This window comes from Protomyctophum bolini, assembly GCF_963924005.1.
Source record: "Protomyctophum bolini genome assembly, chromosome: 15".
Lineage (NCBI taxonomy): Eukaryota > Metazoa > Chordata > Actinopteri > Myctophiformes > Myctophidae > Protomyctophum > Protomyctophum bolini.
In genome coordinates this window covers 25,530,435-25,541,038 of record NC_137876.1, presented here as the reverse complement: position 1 = coordinate 25,541,038, position 10,604 = coordinate 25,530,435, and the positions used below count along the sequence as shown (strand labels likewise).

Below are 10,604 nucleotides of genomic sequence, written 5' to 3'. Positions count from 1 at the left end.
TTAGCATCTAAAGTACATCGAGACTGTCACACACACACACACACACATACACTCACGTGTACACACGCGTACACAAATATATGCATACATACACCAACATAGGTTTTGTACGCAGATTGATACCTAAACACACACACACACACACGCACACGCACACACACTGATCATGCCTAGACCAAAACCTACACTCTCAAGCATGCACGTGTGCAATACCACACACACACACACACACACACACACACACACTGTGTAAATTAGCTGAGGTGAGTAGCGTGCTCCAGTGATGCACTTCCAAAGCAGCATTAAAAGGCCAATCACAGCAGCCACTGATGAGAATGAAAATGATGATCGCCCCGAAAAATCAATACAGACCCTACACATACGCACACGCATGCATGCACGCACACACACGCAGACACCCTTGTATCACTAAACTTCAATATGTTTCAGATTTGACGCTAAAGCTGGACATTGTACAGCTCACAGCACTTGAGCTTGTAGCTCTACTATTTTTGGGCGCGCAACTAAGAATAAACCAGGCATAAACCCTAAGGCTAACCTGTATGTTCTAATCCGAACCTAAATCTTAAATAAAGTAATGCGAGGACTAAGAAAATGGTCCTCACAATGTTAATTTCTACTATGCGTGTGGACACGCGCGCGCGCACACACACACACACACACACACACACACACACACACACACACACACACACACACACACACACACACACACACACACACACACACACACACACACACACACACACACACACACACACACACACACACACACACACGCACATGCACACGTGCACCCCCACCAGTCTCCCTCAGTCCGCCGTCTCCAACTGGGAGTATAGAACACAGATGTATCTGTGCTCGTCTAGCGATGTCTGGGTGCCGGAGTCTGTGGATAAATGTCACTCGTGAGCAGCTGTATTAAATAAGAGGCGGCAGTCTGACTCCTGAGAACGCTAATTTCACACCCTGATAACTACCGACAGAGAGAGGGGGGGGGGGGGGGGGATAGCGAGGCAGATAAAGAGGGGGAGGGAGGGAGACAGGGGAGAAGAGCTGGAGGGAAACAGAGGGAGAGAGGGAGAAAGATGGAAAGAGGGATGAGAGAGAGAGAGAGGCCCCACCCCCTCTTATCTCTGATAGGTTGAGTGACGGTGAATGACAAAGCCAAGGTCAGACACATTTAAGACTATTCAATTCAATTCAAGCATATGCTCTGTAACACGCACCCACGCATGCACGCACGCACTTAACATGTGCACACAATATGTATATTCAATGCTGCATTCAATTTAAGACCTATAGTGAAAACAAATTGAACAGCCATCCCCATACTCATAGAATTATTGTATATTTGGGCACAATTTCAGAGCTCTGATTTCCCCGACCTTACACGACTGACATCATGCTGTAGCAACAGAAAACATGTGGCAAACCATGTCCTGTATGGTTAGCGGTGCAGAGGAATTGAATTATAACGTCCGCCAAGAAAGTTGGATGGGGTTATGCTCTCACCCCCATTATGTTTTTCCTGTTGGCAATATAACTGGAGAATGCATAGCCATATGTGACTAAATTTGACTGAGGGACTGCCATTGGATTCTTCAGATTTTTGTTTTTTCATCATGTCATATGAAAGCAGGGAACCATATCTTCAAATTGACATATTGGTTGTTCAGTTTCACCCACCGGTTTTGGAGATATGGCTTATAGAGTAATGTCTTGCAGAAAACAGCGAGTTGAGTAAACAGGCTTGAAAGGCTCACTTCTGTGGTCTCTAACATTACACCTAGCTACATGTTTATGCATTTATTTCATATTTACATGTCAATTTCAGCCCTGCCATTCATTTCAGTCATGCTCTAGTATGTGTCTGCCTGTGCTATAAACTCATTTTGGAAAAAAAAGAAAAGCTGGAATTTGCGCGATGGCAGGCTCTCAGTCAAATCTGATCAGTAGACTGCCCTGAAGACATGATGTTTAACATTTAGGTCCATGCATGAGGTCACAGGTCAAGGTCACAATCAAGGCCCAGATCAAAAGGAGCATATGTAACGGACTTCTTTTAGTAGTCAAAGACACGGACAGGAACTTCAGATGATAGTTTATTCTCAGAGGAGCACGGAATCCACTCTTTTTTTAACCTGACCAATAACATTAGCTTATCTGTCTAATACCTTTTGTCTAACCAATAACATTAACCTCTGTCTACTACATGTTTTCATTTTATTATAAGAGGTTTTAAATCCAAATACAATATTGACATGAGAATACCATAGCAGCATACTGGGCTCAACATTGAGTTTGCAATTACAGAAGAACTACAATCAAATCATTAAATTAAATATAACATAACAAGTTATAATTGGTACATTATATATATAGCACATACCTGTAAGAACAGACAAATAAAACACATTTGTTGTTGGAACTGGTCCACTGCATAGCCTCAGACTGTCTGTTGGCAACACAACACAAAAACGTCAACTCACTTTATTTTCGCGCAAAAAGACTAACACTGTATGACGTCATCACTAGTCCCCGTGATAAATCAAAAGCCGTTTATAAAAAGATTCATTGCACTCAGACAAAGATTATCATAATGACCCAACGCCATATGTATATTAGACACTGTATGCTTCAATTTACAGCTGAAATGAACACTCCTTCATAACAAAAACATAGAATAATATCACAGTGTTTTCAAAGAACCCTCTCACCTCAGAGGAGCACGGAATCCACTGAGGTAGCTACGGTAACACCACTAGGACATACAGAGCGGCAGCTACGGAAACACCACTAGGACATATACAAGTGTGATATGCAGTGAACCAAGTGCTATATATCTTAATTTGAACAACAAAACGATGTCTTGTACTGCTCAATAGTGGGCAAATGAACAACTCAATTTAACTAACTATTTAACTCTGTTACACTCTCCCCCACCGAAATTTGACAACATTGAGCAAGCATACAAAATACACAGTATAGCACAGCAATAGGGTCTTCAATCAGAAAACCAACCTCGAAAGTACCCCTTAGGGCGAAGTGGCATGAAAGTAAAACCAAACTCCCATCCCAGCAACTGGTAGCAGAGTGCCTTATACACCCCACAGGACCCTCACAAACTGTGTATTATACCCGCATAAAAACAAAAGCAAATGACCTCATAAACACAAAGGTAGCACAATGCAAACCACCATACTCGGTTAACCATGGAAGGTAGTGTCAACTACAACATCCTGCCTCAACATAGTTTGTATCAGCCTATCAACCGGTCTGACGATGCGGCCATACCTAGACCTAGCCTGCGTAGAAGAGGACAAATCTGGACCAAGAGTGCACTGTACGTCCTGTACGTCCCCTACCCCATCATTCTGTGCTACTGAGTCACAGGAAAATGTTGCACGTCCCACACTCTCAAGATCGTCAGAAATATCAGTGTCAACTGCCGGTAATGATCCGGGACCATCCCGTTGGTCCGCACAATCAGAAACATCAGCTTGAGAATGACCGGACACAGACAGTTGCGAAACCCAATCCCGGGTCCGCCCATCAGAATCCACAGTAGACGGAACAGCCAACGAGTCACGTCCCTCCCCGTCGACCATAGATGAACCCCCGACACCAGTCCCCTCAGGTCCATCACAAAGGATCGCACTTTCTCCCTCAGAAACACTCTCCACCAAGGACCTCATACTAATGCCTGTGCGACATGAAGCCACAGAACCAGAACGAGCAGAATCAGGCGCCTCATCCGAGACATCCACAGGAAGGAAATTGACCGACATGATCAGATTCCTGTGGACCACCTTCTCCAGTCCAGTGACGGTGTCACAAATCCTATATGTATGAGTGTCAGCGTTTTTGTCCACCACAGTGTAAATTGTCGACTCCCATCTATCAGCAACTTTCCTCTTCCCTCTATCCTTCTTATTTGCCAAGAGCACCCTGTCACCAACTTCAATAGCAGCTCCCTTCACCCTCCTGTTGTAGAGCTTAGCATGCCTGTTCTGCTCCTTAGTTGCGTGCTCCTGAGCAATGATCATGGCTTCCTCCAGATCCGTAGTGAGAGATGCTACATACTTGTCATAGCACGTCACATTGGAGTCATTAAGAACAGTTCGAAAGAGGACATCAACGGGCAACCGGGGAACCCGGCCAAACATGAGGTAAAAAGGAGCATACCCTGTCGACTCACTGACTGTGCAGTTATACATGAATGTTAATGTTTGTAACCGCCGAGGCCAGTCAACCTTTTTGTCAGGAGCCAGGGCACGAATCATGCCGCCAAGAGTCCTATTAAACCGCTCCACACTTCCATTTCCCATCGGATGATAAGGGGTTGTGTGAGATTTCCTAATACCCGAAACCCTGAGAAGTTCACTGATGAGCTCACTCTCGAATGACGCCCCTTGATCACTGTGAATCCGTTCTGGAAACCCGAAGACACAGAAGTATTTGTCCCAAAGAACTCGTGCCACCTGCTTAGCAGTTTGATCCTTGCAGGGAAATGCCTGTGCCATCCTCGTAAAATGGTCAGTCACAACCAAGACATTTATTGACTTATTTCTAAAGTCTTCAGCTGACCAAAAATCAATACAAACAAGCTGTAATGGCCTGGCAGATGTTATACTTTCTAGGGGAGCTCTCCCCTCAGGCTCAACCGTCTTTGTGACAATGCAGCGATGGCAGTTGCGTACATAGTCCCTCACGTCTCTGTCAAGGTTTAGCCAGAAGAACCTCTGCCTAGTCAATCCAAGACTCCTGAACTGGCCCTGATGTCCTGCATCATCGTGAACACCCCTCAAAACCACATCCTTGAGTGATAGTGGGACCACATACTGGAATCGCCTTGCCTTAGTGACAAGATCTCTTGAAATCCGGTACAATACACCATCGTCCACGACAAGTTTCTCCCAGTGCTTTAAGTACCTCACGACTGTGACAGATTCCTTTACCTTCTCTCGTGCAGAAGGCCGTCGACCTCTCTCCACATAATACAAAACACGAGAAAGAACCCCGTCCTCCAACTGTTTATCACGTAGGTCTTTCTCTGTATAGGCTGGCAATGAGTCTACTCCAGGCGAACACAACTGCGGCAAACACTGCAATGCCTCCACAGCACGGACCCTCGCACCAGTCTCCCACTCCATGTGTGACTCCACAATGGCAGACACATCCTCCAACTCAATGAACTGAGTATGCGCAAGTACAGGGCTACATATGCTGTGTGATTTGGAGCTCACTGACTCAGATTGTCTCAGACCGCAGGATGACCTGAAGGCCCCTTGAACAGAAACACTTGAAACACCCTTGACTTCAGAAAGGAGACTCGGAAAAGGCTCTGACAACAGCCTGAATCCAACAAATGGTACACGACTGAGGGCGTCCGCCACCACATTCTGAGGACCCGGCACATATTTGATGTCAAAGTCGTAGCTAGCCAACTTGGCCACCCAACGTTGCTCACAACAGTCCAACTAGGCTTCGTCAAGATGTGAGTCAGCGGGTTATTGTCAGTCCAGATCGTGAACTTGTGACCCTTCAGCCAATGACTGAATTTATCACAGACAGCCCATTTCAAGGCCAGGAATTCCAAACGGTGGGCAGGATAATTCCTCTGAGACTGAGATAATGATTTGCTGGCGAATGCGATAGGCCTGGCTCTGATTTCGCCTTCTGGAACCTGCGACAACACAGCACCGATACCATCTAAGGACGCATCAGTCGATAGCATAAAGGGGCGAGTGAAATCCGGGTGAGCCAGGACAACTGTATTAACTACGGCTGTCTTCAGGCCCTCGAACGCCTGTTCCTGCGCCGGGGTCCAATCTGTTGCAGTCAACTTTTTATTCAACACCTTGCACTTCCCAGTCTTCCCTCTTTTCTTTACACCCTTCAATAGAGAAAAGAGCGGTTTGGCGACAGCAGAAAAGTGAGGCACGTAATGCTGATAGTAATTAATCAACCCCAAATATGATCGTATTCGCTTCTGCGATGGGGTCCACACCATCAGGCTCCATTAAGTCAGCACTTGTCATTGCAGAGATGCTCTCCACTTTGCTGGGATCTGTGGACACACCATTCTCATCTATTATGTGACCGAGAAACTTCACTGACTTTCTCAGAAAGAAGCACTTTTTGGGGGCCAACTTCAGATTGTGAGACTGCAGTCTCTCAAACACCATTTCAAGGCGCTCCAAAGCAGTCTCTTCGTCCGGCGCAAACACCAAGAGGTCATCCAAGTAACATAGCAAACTCAAGTAGTTTTGGTCTCCAAAAATGCTGGTCATCATACGCATAAAACTCCCAGGGCTGTTGCAGAGGCCCTGCGGAAGACGGTTGTATTCATACAGGCCCATAGGAGTAGTAAAGGCTGAATACTTCCTGTCATCTTGATGCAGTGGCATGTTATAATACCCAGAAGTCAAATCCATGGAACTGAATAGACAGTTGCCACCTAAGGCAGCCAGGCAGTCTGCTTGATGGGGGAGGGGGTGAGCATCCTTCAGAGTCCTCTTGTTCAGCCAGCGAAAATCCGTACACAACCGGAGGTTCCCATCCTTCTTCCACACCAGCACCAACGGTGATGCATACTCACTGGAGGACTTTGAAATTATCTCCTTCTCCTCCATTTCACACAGCACCTGACGTAGTTTCTGATACTGGCTAGGGGGCACTCGCCTGTACGGCAGCCGGAATGGTCTATGATCAACGAGATGAATGCGGTGCACAAATTCTTTTGCTTCTCCACAGTCAAGATGATGGCGTGAAAAAATGGCTTCATACCGTTCAATCAGGTCAGCCATCCTCCCCTTGCACTCCACAGACACATCGCAAGATTGTACATCAAGAGTACTCAGCCCCATAGATTTGAGCTTATCAATAAGTGATTGATTGTCAGTAGTGACAGGCGTGGCCGACTGAGCACAGCTGACCACAGGAACCTTCAATTGCTCAGCAACATCCATGTCTTCGAGTGCCATACAGGGGTAAACATCAGCCAGCTTCGAATTACGCCTCAGCATCACAGGTTTGTGGGACGTATTAATGAGCTTCAGAGGCACCCATCTGTCACCCCACAATGGTGTAACTATCCTAGCCACTAAAACTCCCCTGGGGGCCGAACGAGACGATGTAGGCTCCGTTAGAACAGTGCTACCTGGAGATACAATGGTGTCCACAGGCAGTTTCCCCCATACAAGATACTCTCGGCCAGGTTCAAGACAGACAGCTGAATTACATCTCACAGTGCCAACTTTGTCAGGAATGCTATCCCCTCTCCACGGACTCAGACCAGAGAGCATTGACAGGTACTGTTCGGTTTCAGGGTCTTTTGCAGAACAGGGACCAGACACAGCCTTCCAATAAGAGGCGCACATTTTAGATTCACGTAGGATGTGCTTGATCACATTGGTGCCCAGTATCAGGTCATCGTGCTGACCCGCGACAACCAGTGTGGGAACCAACATCTTACAACCATACACTTCCATCTTCACGTTAAAGGCAGACTTAGGCTTGACACGTTGCCCACCACATCCTATAAGGACCACTTTCACATCAATCTGATCATTGTTAGTAATCACTCCAGCTTCTACGAGCTTCACCTCTGCAGCCTCACTGATGCTGCAAGCCATAGACCCACTGTCCAACATACCCCCCATTGTCACTTTATCACCCATAGCCACAGGTGTGTAGAAAAGACTGTCACTGCTGCCAACTCGGTGTATGTTTTGATGCACAACCTCTGTGTCATCACAAGAAGCTTTCACAGACATGTAAACCGTCTCAATATCAGACACATCACAATTTTGGGAGTGTATATCCAGACCTGTATCGCCTCCCTCAGAACACAGGTCCACTAGTTTCCCCCAGACTGGGGCTGAGATGGCTGATTATTGGCTTGGCAGTCAGCTTTGATATGGCCCGGGGCCAGACAGGAAAAACATAGTCTGGCAGACATGCAGTGAGAAACTGTGGTATGACTAGAGTCATTACAGACCCGACAGGCTGTCTCTCTGGCACGCCTCTCACCGGGAGCACGCTGGGACCTTCCACCTCGCACTGGGGGAGCCGTATTGCGCTGCTGCATTTTCTCCATCATCCCCTGAAACATGTCAACCATCCGATTGAGGAGTCTCTCTTCTGTCTGCTGAAGATTTTGGGCCACAACCGGCACAGTGGCAGGGCCTGGGGTACAACCGACCTGACCTTGAAATGGATCTGAAGCATTAGAGGGCTGAGGAGGGGGATGATACGGCTGGTATTGAGATGAGAGAGGAGGACAAGAGGGCCCTGAGTCACTGCACTGCTCAGACATAGATGAACTGGGCTGCTCAAACATGACAACAGCAGTGTGGCTCTTCATTTGCGCTACCCCACTAATCCTACCACTCGCCCTCACCTCTCTCTGATAATCATCAATCCTCTTTTGAACATCTCTTGCTGTCCATTCATGCATCGGCTTACATTTCAAAATGCAGGACAACTCTTGATCAGGGCAATGTTTAACAAACATGAGTGCTACTTCATCACTCATGTTCCCTGGTCGCTTTCCCTGCCTGCGCAGCCCTGCTACAGCTAAGTCGGCTGCATTGTTCAACCTAATCCAGTAGTCAACTGGGCTTTCTCTGTGCTTGGGCAAGGTGGCATAGAAATCTGCCATAGGGAGACATGAGGAAGCATCCTCAAAGTACTGAAGAAGAACGTTGTAAATTAACTCAGGATGTTGTGTAACATTAATGGATGTATCACTGCGTAAAGCAACCCTCACAACATCCCTGGCTTTCCCCCTCAACCGACACATGATTTCATCACCCTGTTCACGAACAGGTATGGCATGTCTTTTGAAATGGTTATCAGTTAAATCAATCCACTCCTGAACTGAATACTTATCACAATCTCCATTGAACGTCTGAGGTTCTCTGTCTGACTTAACATGAACTGTCACATGCGGAGTCTCATGACTGTTAATGCTACTGTTTGGGTACTGACTGGTTGGAGTACTTTGTGGAGCACTGTTCATGTTAACTACTCCAGCTGACATCAACTTTTGAACAATGGACTCCCCAATCTGTGCACCCAACTGTCCCACCATATCCGTGAGGTGATTCATAACATCAGTGTCACTACCGGGTGTGGAAGTGTGAAGACCCTCCCCCATGTACTGACGAACAGGAGTACCACCTCGGCCTTGAGACCGCCCCGTACCCCTCCCACTGTCAGCACCATGCCGGGAATCCCCCTCCCCCCCACTGGCATAACTCCTGGTGACATATTGTGACATATCAGTAAAGGGAACACCTCCCCTCCTTGGCAGAACAGGGCTAGCAGAGTCCTCCATATCTAAAACAACACTGTTCTCATTCATGCCATACGCTGTAAGTCACTTGCGTTGTGTAGCACCCACGGCGACCAATGTTGAATTGATCTTGATGATCCGGGTCACGGCACCAGTGTAACGGACTTCTTTTAGTAGTCAAAGACACGGACAGGAACTTCAGATGATAGTTTATTCTCAGAGGAGCACGGAATCCACTCTTTTTTTAACCTGACCAATAACATTAGCTTATCTGTCTAATACCTTTTGTCTAACCAATAACATTAACCTCTGTCTACTACATGTTTTCATTTTATTATAAGAGGTTTTAAATCCAAATACAATATTGACATGAGAATACCATAGCAGCATACTGGGCTCAACATTGAGTTTGCAATTACAGAAGAACTACAATCAAATCATTAAATTAAATATAACATAACAAGTTATAATTGGTACATTATATATATAGCACATACCTGTAAGAACAGACAAATAAAACACATTTGTTGTTGGAACTGGTCCACTGCATAGCCTCAGACTGTCTGTTGGCAACACAACACAAAAACGTCAACTCACTTTATTTTCGCGCAAAAAGACTAACACTGTATGACGTCATCACTAGTCCCCGTGATAAATCAAAAGCCGTTTATAAAAAGATTCATTGCACTCAGACAAAGATTATCATAATGACCCAACGCCATATGTATATTAGACACTGTATGCTTCAATTTACAGCTGAAATGAACACTCCTTCATAACAAAAACATAGAATAATATCACAGTGTTTTCAAAGAACCCTCTCACCTCAGAGGAGCACGGAATCCACTGAGGTAGCTACGGTAACACCACTAGGACATACAGAGCGGCAGCTACGGAAACACCACTAGGACATATACAAGTGTGATATGCAGTGAACCAAGTGCTATATATCTTAATTTGAACAACAAAACGATGTCTTGTACTGCTCAATAGTGGGCAAATGAACAACTCAATTTAACTAACTATTTAACTCTGTTACACATAATCCCTCATCTTGACGAAACGGTGCACTTTGCCCTTTTATTCACACACACTGACATCAGAGACGCCGAGCAAGGCACCAACCTGCTCATCCTGTGAGCAGTTACGGGTTCTGTGTGTTTGTTGTGGTAATGTAGAACTGTAATGCTGATTGTCTGCCACTAGTCAACAACTAGCCTACTGTACTGTATATTATACAACCTTACTATAAATATAAATATTATACATTATGTGCTGC

The 10,604-nt window shown here is 45.9% G+C and overlaps 1 protein-coding gene across 1 annotated transcript in view; it reads right to left on the bottom strand.

The window, feature by feature from the left end:
• Positions 1 to 5,984: 5,984 nt before the first annotated feature.
• The window catches only part of LOC308329154 (N-acetyllactosaminide beta-1,3-N-acetylglucosaminyltransferase 3-like), a gene marked incomplete at both ends in the record, with an annotated part of 11,738 nt that continues 7,118 nt past the window's right edge, over positions 5,985 to 10,604 (bottom strand). Inside the window, one exon of the mRNA XM_080783359.1 lies at positions 5,985 to 6,729. Within this exon, the coding sequence (XP_080639485.1) occupies positions 5,985 to 6,729 (745 nt within the window). The remainder of the gene's footprint in view (positions 6,730 to 10,604) is intronic.